We start from the raw sequence: 21,619 nt of genomic DNA, 5'->3' as shown, positions 1-21,619 counted from the left end.
ATTCTAGAGGACCTGAGTTCAGTTCCCACCACCCGTGTTAGAAAGGCTCACAATCGCATATAACTCCAGCTCTAAGGGAATCTGACGTCTCTGGCCAGCACAGGCAGCTACACTCATGTACACAGACACAGGCACACACATACCTAATTAGAAATCAGAAAGGTTGGACGGAGAAGCCAAGCCCCCGACCCCAGCCTATGCTCTCGACCCTGACTGCCTTGATTGACGTGATTTAGTCAAAGCAAACTCACATGAAACACAGAGCAGAGGGTCACGTGGCCTGTTCTGTGCGACTTTGTGGGTCACAGCAGGCTTAAGAGAAAACACACAGAAGCTGCGGTCATGTGTCCGCATATAGAAAGGGCAGAGGAAGCCCGAGCCACCAAGCTCTTCCACAGCAGGAAGGCCCTGCCCAGTAACCTTTAAAAGGAGCTCGAGGTTGCAGCAGGCATGGGTAAGGGAAGAAGACTGAGAAGAAAGCCATTGGAGGCTAGACCAGCCCTGTCTACTCGATGGGCAGTGACCAACAGAGTGTGCTACCAAAGACAGCCTGGTGAAGCTGTGGCCTCTTGGGACTTGAGGACTGTATGGCACTTTCAATAAAAGTACCCCCACCCCAAAATGTAGCAGTAAGATCATACCCATATTTCCTGAACCAGCCACTGAGCCACTGAAGGTCTAGGAAAGCTTCTCTTCTACGTTAAAAATCCATCTTAATTATTATCAGCTGTTTATAGCAATGAAATAAGTTATTGTGGGTTTATAATATATCAAGGCGAATTAAAATTAATTACAACAATCGCACGTACTTTTAAAGAAGGGAGTCACGTGGGGGAACTGCTATGTCTTTCATTCTCACAGAGTACAGGGGTGGCATTGTTTGAAATTAATGATAAGGAATGATAAGGGGCGTATTGTAAATCTTAGCTAAACTATATTATATTATGATTCATATTATATAATATATAACCAGGTTGGGTATGGTAGTACAGATCTTAATCTCAGTGCTTGTGAGTTCAAGGCCAGCCTGATCTGCATAGAAAGATCAGACCAACCAGGGCTGCTGCATAAAGAAAATATGAAATCATGTAAATAGTCAATGTATCTAAAAGAAGGTAAATAGACAAGACATAAACAGAAGACACATAGCACGTGGAAGACTTAACATAAGTAGTTCAGAAGAGGAAAGCAAGCCATACTATTTGTTACAGAATAACTCTGGGGGCCAAGGACCAATCTCAGCGGTGAGATCCTGGTGCCTGGCGCACAGCAGCGGTGAGATCCCCTGCCTGGCGCACACCAGAGGTGAGATTCCCCCGCCTGGCGCACGCCAGCGGTGAGATCCTCTGCCTGGTAGGTACACACCAGGACCAACATTTGCTTTCCTGTAAAACAACAGTGACCAGGAACAGCAAAACAAAACAAAACAAACACCCCCAGAAACCCTCCAAATATAAATACACAAGTTAAAAGTAAAGGGGCTGACCTGGGCGTGGAGGCACGTGACTTTAATCCCAGCATCTGGAGGGAGGCGAGTGCATGCAGTTCTCTAGGTTCAAGACTAGCTTGGTCTATACGGCAAGCTCCAGCACAGACAGGCCTATGTAGACTCTTTCTCAAAACAAAACCAACATAAAAGCAACAGAGTTGGGGAGACAGCTCAGCAATTAAAGAGCACAGCTGCTCTGCAGAGAACTGGGGTTCCATTCCTAGCAACCACATGGAGGCTAACAACCATTTGTAACTCCAGTTCCAGGGTGTCTGACACCCGCTTTTGGCCTCAGAGGGCACTGCATGTGTGTGGTGCGCTTAGGTACATACATAGAAGCAAAACACCTATACGCGTGAAATGAAAGTATTTTAAAAGAGTGTTAAATGTTAACGCCTAAAGTCGAATGTTCATGTCATGCCAGGCATGTGAGACCTGCCTGTGCTCAAACTACTCAGGAAGCTGAGAACAGAAGAATTACAAGTTTATCCAGTGTGAGTAACATAGCAAGATTCTCCCTACAACAACACACAGGCATCTAGGCACATACATAGACACAATATGCATGTGTTTGTATGTACCATGAAAACACGAATGTAATATCGACCATGATCTAAACATTTTAAGGAATATTACAGGGGTATTTCCTAATAATATTGAAGGGGTGAATTTATCCAGAAGACATATCAAGCAGAACTTCAGCATTCATGAAGCCAACACCAACAGAACCGGAAAGAGAAGTATTCAAATTCCAGGGTTAGTTGGACATGTGTACTTCTCAGTAACTGATGCTGTATCAGACAGAAAGCCAGGGAAGAGGAGGAGGAGGAGGAGGAGGAGGAGAAGGAGGAGGAGGAGGAGGAAGAGGCGCAGGAGCAGGAGGAGCTAAGTATGACCAGCTTTCCTTGTATGATGTTCCGTTAATAGTCCCTGCTGCCATGTCTCATAAGAAAACCCAGGAAATTTCCATATAACATCTATGTCTAAACTGGCTAGTTTTATGCCAACTTGACATAAGTTAGAATTACCTGAAAGTGTGTGTGTGTGGAGGGGGGGGGACCTCAACTGAGAAAAACGTACCTCTATGAGATCTAGGGTGCTTTCTTAACTAGTGATTAATGGGGAAACATCCAGCCCATTGTGGGTGGAGCCATCCCTGGACTGGTGGTCCTGGGTTCTATGAGAAATCAGGCTGAGCAAGCCATGATGAGCAAGCCAGTAAGCAGCACCCCCCACACACACACCATGGCCTGTGCATCAGCTCCTGCCTCCAGGTTCCTGCCCTGTTTGACTTCCTGTCCTGACTTCCTTCAGTGATGGGGTGTGTCATGGCAACAATAGAAACCCTGAGACAGCCAGTGTTGAACTAACTACTCAGCCATGTCACATAAACCATCTAATAAGTACCTTTTAAATAATATGTTCATGTTATTTTGATCTCAGTTCCCTGAAGAGCCTTGTCTAATATTACTGAGAACGTGGCCAAATCTACAAGTAACCCATCACGTCAATGAATCCGAGAGAGAGAGAGAGAGAGAGAGAGAGAGAGAGAGAGAGAGAGAGAGAGAGAGAGGCCTTGCTAGGAGGTAGCATGGTGCATCAACTCAGTCCTGGGGAAGTAGGGGAGAAGGACCAGGAAGCAGAGAATAGATGGGAACCAGAGGCCAGTATAGCTAAAAGCCCACCCCTTGGGATCCATTTCAGCCAATTAGGCCCCACCTTTTAAAGGTTCCATAGCATTCTGAAATATATCCACCATCTGGGGAATATGCATTTGGAACATGAGCCGGTGTGTGTGTGTGTGTGTGTGTGTGTGTGTGTGTGTGTGTGTTTGTGTGTGTGTGTGTGTGTGTGTGTGTGTTTGTGTGTGTGTGTGTGTTGGGGGGGGGCATTCAGGTTCAAATGACAAAGAGCAACACACAGGCTGTCTTTAGGTATTTATTCCACACCTCATTTCATAAGTGGTCTCTTTAGTCTTTAAGTGGAATCTAAAGGTTTTGTGGTTGCTTTAAGTCTCTGAGAGGATGGAAGTCAAAGAGAAAGGGACTTGGGAGCCATTCATGGAAACAAGGTGGGATGGATGATAGCACACTCCCCATGTTGAGCGTGGCGGTGTGTGCTCCCTCATCTTTGCACTCAGAAGGCCCAGGCAGGGGGACTGAGTCTGAAGCCAGCCTGGGCTACGTAGCAAGATCTTGTCACAAAACAAAAATAAACGACAAGGCAAAAGCGTGCCATCGGCTCCTGTGAAACAAACTACCAGAGATAGGTTCAGAGTTAAGGTCTGATCTGCCACACAGCCTAAGCAAGAGGGATACAGGCAGTCCTGAGCTTCAGGGGGTTTAGAAGATAAACCATCAGAAGTTCAGAAGGTACCTGTTCAGGCTGCTGGAAGTTGGGGAGACATTTCCTTAGCGCTCTCTCTCTCTCTGTCCTCTCTCTGTCCTCTCTCTCTCTCTCTCTCCTCCCCCACCCCCAAAATCAGGCTCAGATCAGCAATTAGGATGAATCTGAGAGGATTTAACATACACGTAGTTCAGAAATCACCATGCTATTCTCTCAGACTCGGTGATGCAGTTTCAAACCAGAGACTACTAGAGACCAACCCTGGAGATTTTTAACTGACAGGATAGCTTGAATTCTTGTATAGCTTGTAACCCTAGCTTGAATTCTCACACCAGTGTGAAGTTGATCCCAGCAGAAATGAAAGTATGATTGACAGAGAGTCTAGCAAATGGAGTTAGAGTCCCAGAGCTATCCCCAGCTGTGGGGCTTTATTTGGTCTGCCCCTCCTCCCCCTCTATCCCACCATGACTCACGGGGGCTCATGAGCAATCCTCATATGCCTGATTTAGAGGACTTACTCACCCTTCAGAGACAAGACTTTAATGCAATAAAGCAAATGGAACGGCAAGGGTGGCTGCAGCTTAGCACAGCAGTACAGCTTACAGCTGGCTTCCTATTCACTCGCTCTCCCTACACTGTCCTCTAGACACATCTGCACAGGAGGTTTCCAGGTGATATTCCAGGGCTGGGCAGAGGCTTAGGGGATGTGGGACTTGGGGGGTAGGGGTGGGGGTCATGAATCAGGTAAGCTGAGCCCAAAATCTGAAGCACGGGAGTTAGGGGGTCGGTGAGTCTCTTCCTCCCTGTCCATTGCTCTACACAGAGGAAGACTTGGATGTAGTTAAGGGGTGAGCAAGTGACTGGATGTGATTAGGTCTTCTTTGACCTGGGTGGCCTTCTCACCTGTGGGCTTTCCCAGGAGCCTGTGGAGCTGGATTTTCAGAAAGAAAAGGAAGATAACAAGGAAGATAGCTCATGCAGCCTTAGGGTGATGCTCAGAGAGAGGTGGGCTTCTCTGCTGTTCCCTTGCAAAGCACAGGTGAGATGGATGCTGTAAAGCCCAGTCACCTTCCTGTTGGCCCGGGGTTAGGGACCATGCATGCCTAGTCTGTACCAGCAAGAAACTGATTCTGGGCTGGTGAGATGGCTCAGTGGGTAAGAGCACCCAACTGCTCTTCCAAAGGTCCGGAGTTCAAATCCCAGCAACCACATGGTGGCTCACAACCANGCAACCACATGGTGGCTCACAACCATCCGTAACAAGATCTGACTCCCTCTTCTGGAGTGTCTGAAGACAACTACAGTGTACTTACATATAATAAATAAATAAATCCTAAAAAAAAAAAAAAAAAAGAAACTGATTCTGCTTCCTCCACCAACATGGAGGAAATTACTCAAGGGCAAGCCAAGCCAAGCTTCACTTGGGTTGAAACTCACTCACTGAGGGAGGGATTTACCTAGGCACTCTGGAGAGAGGTATCTGGAAGAATTAGATACAAGGATAAAAAGAGTTGGGTTGGTCATTCAGAAGAACCTTTTCCCCTCAACGATCCCTAGTCAGCCTTTCCTCGGTCTACCATACGCCAGGCAGGGCACAAAGAGAGGCTGGCTACAAGCCTGGCACCGGGGCTTCTGGGAAGGAAGGGCTTTGGGTTTCCAGGAACTTTGTGTAACATCTACCTCTTTCCAGTCCACTTCAGGAATGACAAACCAAACGTTAAAGCGGGCTGTTAAAGGGAGAGGCTAGGTGGGAGGTCTGGCTCCCACAAGGAATATTCTAGCAGCATGACTACATCCGTATTAAAATCAGACTGGAGCAAATGCATAGAGCTTCCTATGTAGCATGCTCACCTCCCAACATGCATTTGGAAAGAAGATGGAGCTGAAGAGATGGCTCAGCACTAGAGCACACACACTGGATGCTCTTCCAAAGGACCCAATTTTGATTCCTAGCATCCACATAGCAGCTGACAAGTTATCTGTAACTCCAGTTAAGGGGGGTGCGTGACACCCTCTGGCCTCTGCAGGTACTGGGTGTGCACGTGGTATTCTTAAAGGCCACACAAAGACAGTAAGGTAGACTTCAGTTCTCTCCCAAAGGTGTGCCTGCCTATCCCAAGCCACCACTAACAGGAACAAGCACTTTGATTTTTTTTTTTTTTTGGTTATTTTTATTTTGTACTATGTAAAAAAAAAACAAAAACCAACCAACCAAGCAACACTGCTTCTCTTCACATTCGCATGGGTCTAAGGGAGCTTATTGCCTTTCCCCCTGGAAAACAATCTACCATGGATCGTTAAGTAGTACCACATTGCAAAAGATGCAGATCCCAGAATCAGTAGTTTGAAAACAACTCCCCCGGGGGTAGGGAGGGAAACATTGTCACAACGGACGACAAAAAGAACACAGGACACTAAACTGACAAGTGTCAGTCACCGACCAACCAAACCACCAACACGACCCAGGCAGCTACTGCCACCTCCTCAGAGGGGTGATTTTTGGTCTAGGGTCTGACAACTTTCTGAACGACACCAGAGGTGCTTTAGATACCATGAGACAGGCTCAAGTATTTTTTTTTTTTAAAACATCAAAGTCCAAGGTCACCGAGGAACCCTTGGTGAGCAAGAAACCCCGACGAGGCGACAGCGTCTCCTTCTACCAACAGTTTCCATGGACCCTAGACAGAATCTCAGAAGCACTCTTGGGTTCAGAATGGCAGGTACCTTTTGTCCTGACAAATCTAGCGGAGTTAACTTTTCTGACTGGGCGGTGACCAGTTCTCTTCCCTGAAGCGACAGAGACAGACAAGGTTGACCGAAGTTCAAAAAACAGTGAAAATTGTGCTTCCTTCTAGGTGAATTGGCTTCTCCCGTCCTGGTCCAGCGAAGCTCGCTCTCCCTTTGCTGCAAGGATTTATTTATTGCCTTATATGCTTGAAATGAAAAGGCGAACTTTTGAGGTGCAAGGACTAGGTGGTCCTGAGTGGGCAGGGGTTCCGGAAGTACAGCAGTCAGCACGTGCTGTGCTTTGGGGCATGGCTTGGCCTTCCATACAGTTCCGAGAGCCCATCCTTGGGGTTTGGCCTGAAGTGCATCTGCAAGCCTTGCTGACCACTCAGCATCTCACTGGGGGCAGCGGGCAGCAGTCTTCAGTATTGCATGGGTATGAAATGTCCACAAGTTTAAAAAAACAAAACAAAACAAAACTCACAGTTGCTCTTGGGGATTCGCTGGTAGCCGCCGACCAGTCTCAGCAGGATGTGGCTGTGGCCACAGGGCTCCTGTGGAGCTCTGGGACTGTGGAGTGGGTGGGCACCGGTGCCAGCACTGAGGTAGGGAATGTGCAGTAGGTACCCTGCATATCAGGGCTCAGTGTCTGTAAATGGCCTATAAACGTGGAGCTGGCTGCCTCCCCTTGGCAGGAGGGCGGCTGGAGGGTGGGTGTGGAGGGCAGGATCTCAGATTCATACTGAAGGAGCTGTCCCATGAAGCCAAAGTTGGGAGAGACCACGCTCCTCCTCTGCTTGACGTAATCGAAGGCCTCCTTCAGCCTGAACTGCTTGGTCTTCATGAGGTAAGCCATGCAGATGGTGGGCGACCGGGAAACCCCAGCTTCACAGTGGACCAGGACCTTGCCTCCTTCTTCCCTGACACAGTCTGGAAAGAAGCAAAAAGAAAGCCAGTAAGTCAGACTCGAGTCTAGAGGCAAAACCAAATGCGGGCCCGCAGAGCACACAGCCTGTGTAACCTGGCTGTCCTTCCCTGGGCCAGTGTAAGGTCCTTAAGCTGAGCATGGGGGTCCATCCTAGAGTGTACAAACCCAGTGTCTGCAACATGGATGGGAGGGCCACAGGCTCAGGGCAAGCCTAGGCTCAAAATGTGCTTCTGAATCCCAGCCACACATGTCCCAGGGAGGATATTTATACTCCATGACGCTGTTTCCGGGGACACCTGCACGGATCTTTTCCCTGTACGCGCCAGATCGGTTAACATCCTCGCTGGGAATAGCCACCTTAACCTGTGTGCCAGGGTCAGGTTCAAACACCATTGGAAAATCCTCGAAACCACATGCAGGTTTCATTACTGGGTGTGTGTCATCTTCTGAGAGCATCCTAGGCTCAAACCTGGACCAACCTGGAAAAACAACTTAAGTCTCTCCAGTTCTGACCTAATGGTGATGACACAGGCCCCATCCCGGAAGAGGTCTTCTGCACTCCCTGGGCTCCCCGTCTTGCTACGCCAGGGCAGGATGCTTGGTGAGGTTTCAGGGTTCTCACCACCAAACATATAACAAACCGTGCCCGGCCACTAATTATAGTCCTGCCTAAGTGATGCTTACGAGATGGAGAATATTAATGGCTTTTGCAAACTCCATCTTGCTCAACAATGGGGAGTCATTGCTCAAGTCACCACCATCAGTTAGCATTCTTTCGATTACCATGACAAAGTGTGTGTGTGTGTGTGTGTGTGTGTGTGTGTGTATGTGAAGGATCTCTCTGCTCCTGTTCTACCCTTCCCAGTCAAACTGCTAAAAATAGGAAGGGCTAAAGGTGAGTACATATCAAATCAAAACCATACAAAAAGGTCTCCACAATTCCGTCTCTTGAGAGAGGAAATGATTACTCACAGGAAGTTAAATGTAGCTTGTAAATGCTACTGTGTAAGACCAAAGTATTCAAAACAAACAAACAAACAAACAAAAAGACGAAGGTGGAAATGCCCTCTTACCACAAGGGTGGAGACCCATGCACTTAAAAAGTTCAAGAGGTTTGAAAATGGATCTGTATCCAAAAGATCAAATATCTAAGGGGTCAGGGAGGGGCCTCTGAGATTTCCAATCAGAACAACAAAACTCCAGCGCATGCCCACAGCCTCTTACTGCAGACAACTCATCAATCCAGAAGTAGTTTTAATAAGGAACCCGGGCCCCAACAAGCATGGTAAGCCAGCTCTGAGGAGAGACCCCAAGTCCCTGGTGTTATGGGGTTGAGACAATTACAGAGTCTTGTCTCCTCTCCCCCCCTCCCCCACTGGCCGTGAGCACGTATGGGCCACTGTCTTGTTCAAGAACAGAAAGGATTCAAAAGGCATTGCTTCTGGACCTTTCTAAACCTTAGGCTCTTGCCACCCTCAGTCTCCAACTTCCTTAGAAGCTAATTTGAGTCCAAGGCCACTGGGGAGGCCCCTCCTTCCATTATCAGGGCACGTGTCTGGGTTTAAAAAACATACCAGGTGCTTTTGAAACACTCTGGGTCTGTGTGACTGTGTCCACAAACAGACGCAACACACAGGATGCAGAGGGAGGTTTCTCAGAGCTGGATGGGGGCAGGTCCCATGACTTCATTTAGTAGCCATCCAGGTAATTAAGTAACAGACTGAAAAGGGCAGAGCCCTCCCCAGGGCATGAAGGAAAGTCAAGAGTTCCCACCAACTACCCAGCATGGCTGCTTCTGAGCCTAGAGACTCAGCTGACTGGGAGAGCCACAGTCTGTGCCTCTGGTGAGTTTGTCAAGACTTCTTATGATACTGTGTGTGGTGAGCACAGGCCCTTCCTTCCACGTGGCTGAAGGGGGCCCTTTAATTGCTACCTGTGCTAAGTAATTACCCTTGTGCCTAACACCTGCCTTTAACCAGATCTAGGAAAATGATGTCTCAATCCCAACGAGTATGCATGTTGAAGAGAAAGAAGGAAGAGAAGAGGGAGGCGGGACCATAAGGCCTAGGAGTGTTTCTCCACATCTGAAGCAGACAGGTCAGGCTAAACACAATGCGGGGAAAGAGATCCGGACTGTAAGTAGCAAGACACCTGAGAGCCCACGCTCCATCCAACGAGAGGCCAGGCCTCAGGCTTGACAGATGACAACTGCCTCAGAGGAACACCGGAATGATGCAAAAGGTGCCAGATATGCTGTGTACAAGGCATGGGGCTTGACTCAGTGCTATCTTTAATCCGGAGTTAGCTGAAAATACTGCCTCCAAATCTGTTTTCCAGAACTGCGGAAAGCTGCCGGGCCCTCGAGGACTGGTGCATAAGGAGTGCTCCCTCCATCCTGTCTGCTTTAAAAATAGCCTAACCTACGTAGCAGGAGGCTCTCCCCCTGCCTTCCTCCTAGAACATCACACAGGGATGCACCCTGCTCCTGCCCCGAAACAAGAGCTCCAAAGTATTGCTATAAAGCAAAATGAATTCATTTATCGGTACACTAGAACTCCTAATAACAGGAACTCAGACCTCCCCTGGCCTCTCTCATGGCCACTCCTGTTTGTGGCCCCAACTCTACAGGCTACACATACAAGACACTTTCCCTAAGCCAGGCATGGTGGTAGATTCCTGGCCCCACCACTTGAGAGGTGGACGAAGATCAGGTCTCAAAGTCATTCTTGATTGCATAGCAAACCTGAGGCTACCTAGGGCTGCAGAAGTTGCTGTCCACCAAAAACAACAGATTCCTTCCTTTCCAAGAAGGTAACCAAACTAAAATACCAAAAGGTAAAAAAAATATATATTCCACTCCAAGGAGGTTCTCAAAACAATGGAGGTGGGGCCGGGGGAGGTTGCTGAACCTACCAATAAAATCTATTGCGTCTTGAAAGTGGGAGCTAATGTCAGCAGTGTGGCTGTCCTCCACAGGGATCCACTTGTAGTGTAGGTGGGTGGTGCAGGCCTCGGAGGTCCGGCGGGAAACGTTCAGCAGGGCTGTGATGTGCAGGTTGGCGAGGAACTCGCACTTGGATGCGTGGTAGGCACTTCCAAGGTAGAGGAAGGGAAGGATTTCAACCGGGCCACCCTAGAGCAGGGACACAGGACAACCAGGAAAGATCTGATTAGCTTGCTCATTTGGAAGAAGAAAAAAAAACCACCCTGACCTATTTGTTTCTTAAGGTGGGAGGTTCCCTTTCTGGTTTCCAGGTAGAGGGTTCGGAGCCAGGGAAATTCAGCCAAGGGTGTGGGTGGTACCTGCATCCTGGCACACTCTCTGCCCTCATGACTCAGTGACAGCAAAACTCACAAGGACCAGAGTTCCATTTTTCGCACACACAAAGGAGGTTAGAATTTCTAGCAGCCTTCTGATGCTAACACGGATGGGAAGATGTGAGGACCGAAAGGGCCCTTGTTTAAATCCATACTCCCCTGAGAGAGAGAGAACCAGTTCAAACCACTGAACCTCCAAAGGCAGCTTCCTAAGTAATCCACTCATCAAACGGACAAGGCTTGGACAGAGTATCCTCTTTTACAGCGTTCTAACGTGTGTCCTCTCCCCCACAAAAGTATGATTTCTTAGAACTGAAAATAACCACTACCTACCCAGAATTCAGTCTCAGAAAAGCGGTTAGACCACAAGCAGAGGGGCTTCCCCACCCCCGACCTTCACATGGAGTGTAGGAGTTAGAGGGCTGAGGTCATCATCCTCACCCAGATGCCTGGAGCTCCAGACAAAGGGCCCAAGACCTGAGACTAGAGAGACGGATTCTGCATATCTACGGGTTCTAAGGTGCCAAGAGGAGGCCACTGACTTGTTGGAACCCCCCATTTCCTGTCCCCCAAAAAGAGTGCAATGGAGATTCTCAGCCAGACTGGTAGTAAGGAAAAGGTCAGCGATGAAATGAGGGAGGGCGGCAGCAGGCCACCTATCCAGCACTGGAAGTGTTCACGCAAAAGCAACTTTAACCACTGTACAGACAAAAGTAACAGAAGGTGTGTAAGGTTAATAAGAACTTGCATAGGAACACACACACACAGACACACACATACTTCTGCTTCTGCTCTCCCCCTCCCTGAGACATGTTCTCTGTGTGGAGCCAGCCTGCCTTTGAACTTGCAGCTGGTATCATGGGTGTGTACCAGGCTTAGCTATCCGGTTTGTCAGTAAGAGCAGGAAGAAAATATTTTCCTTTTTTTTTCTTGCCTTTCTCTAGATGTAAGTTCACGCGCACCCTTCCCCTTTCAAATCACACAGGGCAGGCCTTCCAGAGGCAGTGTGGTGCAAAGGTTGGGAACCAACGTCTGAGAGAGAAGCTCTGGGTGAAGTCCTAGCTTCGCAGCCAATAGGAGCGTGGGCAACTTTGATAGCCCCTAAACAAAAAACTGCGAACGATGTCTGTCCTCTCAGGATAACTGCTAAGTCACAACTGAGATCCTGGCTGCACTATTAACTTGTGCATTATGCAGCTGTTCTGTTCATTCAGGTGAAGAATGAATAAATAGAATACAGTTTCTCTCCTGGGGAAGGAGGACACCAGGCAGATACTGAAGTCCAGGAATCCCCACAGGTCTGGTCTTGGCCGGAGGGCAGACTATCCCCTGGGCCCGTCTGGTCCAGCCTAGCCTAGCCCAAGTTCCCTACTGCTTAGAAACTGGAAAAAAATGGTTCTTATTGGGAAAGAGCTCAGAGACTCAAGTCCAAGACTCCACTCTGCCTTTGATCAGCTATAGCCCCACCCGACACCCACCCCCATGCCCCGTGGCACCAACAGCCACCCCCTCAAAGAAGCAGGCTGGACACTCCTTTGAGCTCCTGGAAAAGTCTGATGCACTGGGATACCTTCCAACTTCCCTGCAGCTTGGCCCGTCACAGTCCTGAAGTTCTAGGTCTTTCCTGAGTCTTCTGTTCAACTCAAGAGGAAGACACCAAAGACTGTCAGAAAACCCAGAGGATGTGACAGCTTCGCCTGGCCTCTCTTGATGTACGGGGGTTCCCGTGGTGAGGGCTGAAGACATTATCAGAGCACCCCACCCTCAGTGGGCTAAAGGTCTACAGGGTTTTCACAACCTGCTGCTAGGCCTACTTCTCTGTCAGTTTCTGAGAAAGGGGCCAAACACAACCCAAATTAAAACAACAACAACAAAACAAAACAAAACAAACACACGCAGGCATCCAGCTGAGACGAATGCTGGGGCTTCAGGCTCATCCCGCAAGCTGATCTTTCATGAAAGAAAACAAATAGAACCCCATGACTCTGGCAGCTGGCCAGGCTAAGAGGCTTCCAACGACCGAGGATCCGACTAGAAACAAGGCCACCTGTTTTTATTTAGAACTCTGTCCCCAGGGGCTGGGTTCTGCCCATGGCAGGGAGCTGCTGTTTTCAGCCATGTCTAGAAGGCTCTTTGTCAGGCTTTACTGTATATGTTCTTTGTTTTTGGGGAAAGCCTGACAACCTCCTTCCAAGTCAGATGTCTAAGCCAACGGGAATGGAATAAGAAGAGAGAGTTGAAGAACAGCCATGAGCCCAGGGTGGCCTTGAACCAGCAGCTGGAGTCTTTGCACACTGGCCTTATACTGACAGTCATCCCCTAATTAATACTTTGCCCTCAGTGAGATGGCAGGGGGTTGGGGGATGGCCCAAGCTCTGGTTTCTATCAGGCCTGGATGTTCACCTGTGTTCCCTCCCCTCCCCTCATTTTACAGGCATCTAAGTTCCTAACGGTCAGTGAGTTGTACAAAGTACAACTTTTGGTTTTTTAGAGGAAAAACCAAAAGACCTTATATGCTTACAGAAACATCCAGGCCTCTTAGTATCTCCGCTTCCTCTGGTACCAGAATCTACGGAAAGTACTGGAAAGCTGCAGGAGGTAGCCAGGTATGGTGGCACAAGCCTAGAACCCTTGACTTTGGAAGGAGAATCTCTTAAGTCCAGGGTAGCCTGGGCTATGTAGCAAGCCTATCTCCACCTCCACCCCTAAGAGAAAACCATTGAGAATGGGGCTGGAGGGATGGCAGCTAGGGGCACTTGTTCTTCCAGAGGACCTGGGCCTGGGTTGGATTCACACAGCAAATCACAACCCCCTGTAACTCTCGTTTCTGACTTCCGCAGGCAGGCACGTGATGCACATACATACATGCAGGCAAATACTCATGTGCATAAAATAAAACCCATCTTAAAACAAAATAAAACAAAACAACCACAGGAAACCTGAAAGTCAGCTCTGAACGTCTTCAGGGAAACCCAAACCGATATTTCCCAGTTTCCCCGAACCTCCCAAGCCATCGAATAATAATAATGCTATCTCTTACTTCCTCTTTTCTCCAGAAGCTACCTAGCATCCTGTGGCCCAGGGACTTTAGTTAGCTGTGTGTGTGCAGGAAGAATGCCCACTTACTCTTGGATGAGCACCCCTGTTGGCAAGCGACAGCAGCACTCTGAAGAGCAGGGTTAACTCCCTTATTGCACAGAGCCAGCCTGAGTGGGGATGCTGAGGAAGAGGCAGCAGCTGAGAAGCACATACCTGGTCATAGGCTGGTCTGTAGGCGACGCTGAGAACGGGCTTTCCACACTGGCTGAGGAGGCTTCTCTCGCCTTCGATCTTCTCTTGTGAGGTGGGCGTCACATCCACACAGCACTCAGGATACTGTGAGTAGAAGGTCTCATACCCCCCTTCAGAAATAAAGGAATAAACAAAGTGTGAGCCAGGCAAAAGCACTAGATTCTCAGACTGTCAGGAAATATTCCCCCACCTCACTGCATGAGATAAAAAACAGTGACAAATGCCCTAAAGTAATAATATGACTTAATAGTAATAATAATAATAATAATAATAATAATAATAATGATAATACCAGGGCAGGTGAGATGGCTCAGAGGGCAAAGGCCCAAGGCCTAACGACCTGACTCCTCCTGAGAACCACATGAGGGAGGGAGAGACCAATCCTGCAGATTATCTATGACACACGCACAGTCAATAAATAAGTATAATTTTAAGGAAACTGAACAAAGCCACTACTTTCAGAATTAAAAAATATACTTTACTCACATACCCCCCACCCCAACACACACTTCTAAAAGTCTGTCACTAGGGGCTAGAGAGATGGCTCAGCCGTTAAGGACACTTACATCTCTTGCAGAGGACCTAGGTTCAGTTCAAAGCACCTAGAAGGCATCTCACATGTGGAATTCAAGCCGGGGTGTGCGTGTGTTCAACACCTATTCTGACCTTTTCTGGGGTTCCTGTGCATACATGGTGCACATACCCCTCAATCAATCAATCATCAATCCATCAGTTTTTAAAGGTCTCTCAAAGAGAGGCAATGATTAACGTTTTGTGTCTATCAGAAGTGACTTATCTGGCATCTGGTAAATATTAACCATATCCTTTCCAAAAACAAAAGCTGGTTTTTTTTCTCTCTCTTGTTTATGTAAACAAAAGTGTGATTATGCAAATTTTCTTTGATTTCTAAGACTCCATAACTGGCTTTCCCCCTAGCCTGTTTGCTCTAAGCAAAACTGCAGCTGCATCCTCTCCCACTCGTGACGGCGCTGGCCCTCTCTCACTGGAAGGGTCCTAAAGCCACTGACATATTCTTCTACAGTTCCGATGTGGTCATAAATCAAGTTAGTACATTCGAAACCAAATGGGAAATGCAGACTTCTGGACATGCAAGGATGCCAGTATTGTATTTCAACTCCCCCCGGATGGACGGCTCAATTAAGGGTTAAGGGGATGGGAGTACATGCCTATCATCTTAGCAGCTGGAGGTTGCTGCAGCGGTGGAAGAGGAGGAGGGAAAGGAGGAAGAGGAGGAGGAAGAAGAAGAGGAGTTGAAGATGCCTCAAGAAAAAGAAAAAGACTAGGTAATAGAATGTATCCACATCAGAGTCCCAGGACCAGCAGGGAAAAGACAACAACCCTACCCCAGAGGCCTTAGAAAGCCAAGGCCTTAGAGGTGGACTGGACATCCTTGCTTAGGAACCTTCTGTTCTTACAGAGAGCAACCTGAGGTACTTCAGAGAGCCCCCAGAACACCTACTTGTCTTTCACTGGCCTCAAGGATTCACTTGCTGTCATGTCACTAGTTAAGCACACATCCTGAGACCAAGTCCTTTCTAAAACCTTCCTTTCTCGTTTCCATCTTTTGGTACTGACAGCCCAACAGTGGAGGGCTTACTCCTGCAGTCAGCAAACGGTTACGGGATTACATGGCAGCCTCCAGCTCCCTCCCCGGAGCTGCAGCCAATTCCTGGGATGAGTCACCTTGTCATTCTGGCTTCCTCTCAGCTTCTGCCGCCCCTGTCCTCAGCCCCTGTCCCCACTTAGTACTCCCCAATGGCCCCTGTGGTCACCAGACAGACAGCTCCCTGGCTCCCTGGAGAAATTTCTGGTCTTCCACACATGGTCATGTTCTCTGCCATGAAGACCGGGAGTCTGGCTAGAAGGGGTCTGGGAGTAGAGGTGAAGTCAAATGCAGCCCCTTACAGACTGATGCTAATCCACATATCCTTGGGGGAATGGGCTATTTCCTAGTCAATAAATCATAGGGTTAGGCCTGGGCTCAACAGTTTGGGTTCCAGGAAACAAAATAAGAGGTTTGTAAGCATTTGGAGAAAAAACTAGTCCAAGCACTACCAAACTAAAGGAAGAGAGGCTTTATAATAGGGCTGCCTTGTCTCTAGGCTTTAAATAGACCATTTAGAGCTGGTGGGCAGGAGGGGCAGAAAGAGGTGTTGCTTACAACCTAACACAAAACAGGCAGAGCACAGGCAGAGCGCACAGGGCTTGCCTCTTCAGGCTGGGGTCAGGAGATTAGGTCTCTGCCTTCCGCCCACTCCCATCGGAGGTGTGGAGACAGAGCATTCCTCTCTGCTGGCTCACTTGTGCCTCACTCGGATTGCAAGAGTGCTAGCAATTCCTCAGGCCACTTCAACCTTCTTCAGAGTGAGTCTACTTTCAATCATCACTGTGTTGCCAAAGGAACAGAGAGCCAGCGCACAGGCACTCTATATAAGCAAGCACAGCCACCCAACTGGTCTTCAGCATCTCCTTTCAGTGGGAGACAGAACTGTAGGAAGTATAAGGGGCCTGGCACCAACACCCAGCTCCACTAGGTCAGAGCCGAATGCACATCTGGGGTGCTCTATTTAAGAGAAAGGGACTCTTTGTCACAGTGTGAACTTCAGTGGTGTCATAAGGGCAGCAAATTCTATCAAATACCATAGGCATAATGTCTTTCACGGTCTGAATGAAGGACAAGACCCCACAATGCCAGAACAACCGGCAAGGACATCTACCCTCTCCGTAACGGCTTTTCACACAGCCAGGCTGGAAGCAGCCTAGTGGTTATCACGAAGGCACTATCACGAAGCGACACTGATGTCTCCAAGATCTCCAAGAAAAGAGGCAGGATCTGGAATGACATGGGCTCAATCTAAAAAGCCATCCATGAGCGACACTATCCAAGAAGAATTCATTGGTGCTGCTTCTGGGGAGGAACTAGGTTTTAGGGTGTGCTGAAAACACACATCTCCTTAAACACCCTTGGGGCTATTCAGATTGTCACCTGGACACAATGTTACCTCATTTTTTAACAGTGAGAGAGACCGCTGCAGAGCTTAGAAAAGGCCACCCACCCTTGCAGATTCTGCAGCTGGGGAGGCAGCAACATCCACCTGTTACCTCCCAATGGGATCAACAAGGAACAGTTAGCAAGAGGTGTTAATTAGCTGGGAAGCTACCCACTTGCCTCGGGACCTTCCTGGCCTACAGTGTGTGAAATTCCAACTTGCATGGCTTTGACACTGGGTCTTCAACTCACTGCACCTGAATTCTGAACCATAACAGAGTTCCTGGACAAGGGGTTTAGTCATCAAGAGTTTTGGGGCTCTATCTGAGGTCAGCTCTCTCCCCTGCACCCAGGCCAGCGTTCCCATACTTTTGAGTTTAGAAGGCAGGAGTAGTCACAGGAAATGACCCAGAAATCAATGATGTGGGGTTTGAGAGTAATCACACACCCACAACCGGAAGCCAAAGTTATCTCGACAGCAGGTGAAATAAGTCGGGCCTGCAGGCAGTTCTCGGAGGCCTAAAAATCAAAGGCCGCAGAATCTCCTCCAAATCTTTACAGCCTCTGCAGCACCTCTCCTAACTAGGTTGCCCGGTTGGTAGTCTCTGAGGATAATCCCCTGCTGGGGATGACAGGATGAAAGGGGTGGGAAAGCTGTCAGCTCCCAAATTAAGCTTGAGAACGGCCTAGTTGGGGGGAGGAGGGGGAGGAGGCTGGAGGATAACAATAAAAAGCAATAAAGGGAGAGGAAGGGGAGGGACTTGCCAGGGTCAAAAAGGCAAGAGGCCCACCAAGACACAGCCTAGCGTGCTCTAATTGTCTAGGCGGGAAGAAAGGGGACACCGCGGCGCCACTCTCCTGGGGGAGGGTCTCAACTTGTTTGATCGCGCTAGATCTGTACAGAAAGGTTCCGACCCCCGTGGCCTGCCAACGGCGCCAGTGACCAGCATGAGCTCTGGGCCCCCGGAACTGCTAGGGAGCACCGCCCGCAGCACCTTCCCAGCCCACCCAACCCAGAGGACAGACAGGATGCCAGACGCTTTCGAGGAAAGGCGGGTGGGGAGAAGGAAGCCCTGGGCGCTGACGTGTTGCAAGGACCTCCCAAGCGCACGTCAAACCACGGGGTGCATACTCCCGCAAGTGGTGACTTTCTTCGGTCCAGAGTTCCCACGCAGGGAGGTAACCCTGGAGCCTGGTAACACAGGGTGCAGCGGGGAAAGGGAGGGTGGCAAAGGGCAGTCGGCTCCGGGACGAACTCACCTTTAAGGAAGTAGACCCGCGGGCCGGCGGGCAGGCAGGCCAGCAGCGAGGTGAGCACGACGCGCGCGGCGCTCTCCTCCCGCAGCTTCTGCCAGTGGCGGCTGCCCTGGTCCAGCACGACCACCGCCGCCACACCGCCGCCTCCCTCCTGCAGCAGCCGAGCGCGGGCCGCCTCGTCGGGCAGCACGTAGCGCGCCGACACCGCGCCGCCCCGGGCCCGCCGCAGCACCACCGAGTTGAGGTTGACGTTGAGCGAGCCGCGCACGCTCGACGCGGCGAAGGCCAGGTAGGGCCGGCAGTCGAGCACCACGCAGCGCGCCTCCGCCTCCTTGCGGAGCATCTTGCGCAGCTGGCGCCCGTCGAGCGACGTGACCTTCATGCCGCTGCCACCCAGCGGCCCGACGCTGCGCGCCCCACAGCTGCCAGAGGACGGGCGGGCGGGCGGGCGGGCCACCTCGCGGGGGGCTGTGGCCTGCAAACGGAGCCCGGCGCGAGGGGCCGCGCGACGCTCTCCACGCCCCGCTCGCTGGGCTCCCGGCCCCGCGGCTCGCTGCCTCAGAAAGCTGGGGATTCCGCCGGCAGCGCAGCGTTTTATGTGAATGAGTGCGCGTCCTGTGACGTGAGTGCCCATATAAGGCCAAATATGGGTATTTCCCCGCCCCCTGGCTGGCCACGCCCGTGGGTGGAGCTTGCGGGCACCCGCCTCCACCCAGGGAGCAGGCTGGAGAGAGGGCGTCTTAGTCAGAGCGAGAAAGAGGAAGTGGCGGGCGATCGCTGCCTCTCTCGGGGGGCCCGGCGCCGAGAGACTCACTCACGCATCACCCCGGACTACCGGTGGGGTGTCAGGAACGCCACCAGGCCGAGGTGACCCACGCCGTGCGGGAAGAGGAGGTGACCGTGGCCGCGCTATGGAGCCCCTGGGGCCTCCCGGTGAATCCCGGATTCCGGGTCGCTCCCGCTTGTGTCTCTGCGCTTGCAAGGAGATAGAGCCTCTGAGATGAGCCGAGATGCGGCGTGGCTTGGTCATCTTGATGCTGGGGGGCTTCTTTCTAACACGTTACCCCCACTTTTGTTACCTTTTAATTTCCGTAATAAAAGTTCCTGAGAGTAAAAAGGAGGAGTTGTGAATGGGTGAGCCGGAGAGGTCAAGTGGATTCTACCTCGGATGATTGACAGTCCCCTTTTGGCTCTCTCCAAAGATTGCTCTCACCAATGTACCACCCGAGCTTCATAGTGAGTCCCTGCCTCAAAGAACAAAACAAAACAAAAAGCCGCCCCCCCTTGAACAATACACCGACTCGGGAGCTCTGTGGTTCTGGGCAGCTTGTGGGGAGCTGTAAGGCTCAGTCCAGTAAACTGTTGTCCAGGTGGCTTCTGGATTTGTGGGATTATGGTGGATAAAATGTAATCCCAGGCTGTCTGCCCCTGCCATTCTCTCCGGAGCTTCATGCTGCCCGCTCCCATTCCCGGAAACTTAAGTGTGATTTGTCCTCTCTGCAAGTATTTACTGAGGGCTCTGCTAGCTGTCAGGGCACGTGGGATGCAAATGCGTTCTGCCTACAAATCCTTTGCCAACTATTTCGCTGTTATCTTTTCATGAAAAACAAAACAAAACAAACCCTTGCATCCATTTACAGCCCCCATAAGCGGATGAGATATTTTTAAGGAGAAAGCAGAAATCACATTCTGCTATCCAATCAATCAGTCCCAGCAACAGTAATGGCTGGCATTGCTTCTGGGTCATATCTTCATTCAAGCAATCGATTCAATCACTGTATACTCTATCCTGAGTATTCAGTGGCTGGCCTGTAATTTTAGCATCTTTGAGACTGAGAAAAAAAAATATCAAAAACCCAAGGCCAATCTAAGCACTATAGACCCCCACCCACACACATAAAACAAACAAACAAAAAAACACCAAAGATGTAGCTAGCAGTCTCCACCCACGCCTTTCATCTCAGGCCTCACAAATAATACCCAGCACCGGCACCAGCCAGTCTTGTGTTAGATGCTTGGTAACACTACTGAAAACAGGACTCCAATCCATCAGCCCCAGCCCAGTCTCGGGCCTCTGTAAGTGTCTGTGTCTGCACGCCCATGGTATGTGGGCTGTGGTGGAAGTGGAGGCTAGAGAAAGTTTCTCAGCAATGAGAGCTGAGACAAACTTCCAAGAATGAGTAGAAACCACTTGCTGTGAAGGAAACAAACAACCCAGCCTGTTATGCCTGGAGGTGTTTGAATGACTCCCCCTCAGAAGAGAGAAATTAACACTTCTGTAAACCCATGGTTCTGTTTGCACTTCATTGTGCTTCTGTTTATTTACTTTGTCGGTTTGCACGTGGGTGGGGGGTCAGAGGTCAGTCTACAAGGGACCCTTTCTTTCCTTCCACCATAAGGGACCTACAGATCAAACTCAGCGTCTGAGGCTTCACCCACCATCCCCACAGACCATGAAACATATTTTAGGTGGCACCTTCTTCCTAGAGAGCTGCAGGCTGCCTTGAAATCATGATGCAGGTTAGGCCAGGTTGGAATGGTACCATAGAGGCACAGCCTAGCACCCCTGAGACCCTCACCTAGGACCAGACTGCCCCAATCTACACAGCAGAGATTGCTCCACTGGAAGTTCAGCTCACAGTGGCTCACACTAAGGTCCTAGAATTGCACACCAGCCAATCTGGACTGCCCTCCTTCAAGAGGCATGAATTACATAACCTGGAAGCTACAACAAAGAAAATATCCTGTCACCTTGTCCCATGAGGCCTGATGTCTCAGGCTACACACTGCCCAACCCATTTGTCTTTTCCCACTGGAGCCAATGAAAATGTGTCCCATTCTTATAAACTAAAGAGAACTTAAGACATTTGGATCTTATGCACAGGGTCCTAGTGACCTGATTGAGTTACCATTTGAGGTCATCAGGGAAGTGGCTCTGTGGAGGATGGGGGATTTATCTGAGAGTGGGAGTGGGATCCAGACTGAGGTCAGGGAGAGGGACAGCAAGTTTTCGTAGACAATCCAGACCTGAGCTGGTAAAGACTTGCTTGCACTTGGCAGGCAGTGGTTACAGCTGGGAAGAAGCCATGTGAATGGGAGAAGATTTAGAAAGAAAAGGTCCAAGGGGATGTGACGGAGACACAGGGATGTGATGGAGACACAGGGATGTGATGGAGACACACAGGGATGTGATGGAGACACACAGGGATGTGACGGAGACACAGGGATGTGACGGAGACACACAGGGATGTGA

General features: G+C 49.8%; 1 protein-coding gene across 1 annotated transcript; it reads right to left on the bottom strand.

Moving 5' to 3' along the window:
• Window positions 1–5,983: 5,983 nt before the first annotated feature.
• Dusp5 (dual specificity phosphatase 5) lies at window positions 5,984–18,937 on the bottom strand. Its single transcript, XM_021152094.2, has 4 exons — window positions 18,370–18,937; window positions 14,061–14,209; window positions 10,404–10,623; window positions 5,984–7,492 (listed from the first exon to the last, which is right to left on the bottom strand). The coding sequence occupies exons 1-4, from the start codon at window positions 18,746–18,748 to the stop codon at window positions 7,086–7,088; spliced, it is 1,155 nt and encodes a 384-aa protein (XP_021007753.1). The 5' UTR covers window positions 18,749–18,937; the 3' UTR covers window positions 5,984–7,085.
• Between the last annotated feature and the right edge of the window lie 2,682 nt (window positions 18,938–21,619).

This window comes from Mus caroli, chromosome 19 (genome assembly GCF_900094665.2).
Source record: "Mus caroli chromosome 19, CAROLI_EIJ_v1.1, whole genome shotgun sequence".
NCBI lineage: Eukaryota > Metazoa > Chordata > Mammalia > Rodentia > Muridae > Mus > Mus caroli.
Note: the sequence above shows the minus strand (reverse complement) of the source record. Positions and strands in the feature narration are given on the sequence as shown.

Excerpts from the sequence above, each read along its gene's own strand:
- Dusp5 (XM_021152094.2), bottom strand. The coding sequence starts at position 18,748 with ATGAAGGTCACGTCGCTCGACGGGCGCCAGCTGCGCAAGATGCTCCGC. Across the intron at positions 14,210-18,369 it reads GCGGGTCTACTTCCTTAAAG|GGGGGTATGAGACCTTCTAC; the intron begins GTGAGTTCGTCC and ends TTATTTCTGAAG. Across the intron at positions 7,493-10,403 it reads AGACGCAATAGATTTTATTG|ACTGTGTCAGGGAAGAAGGA; the intron begins GTAGGTTCAGCA and ends GCTTCTTTCCAG.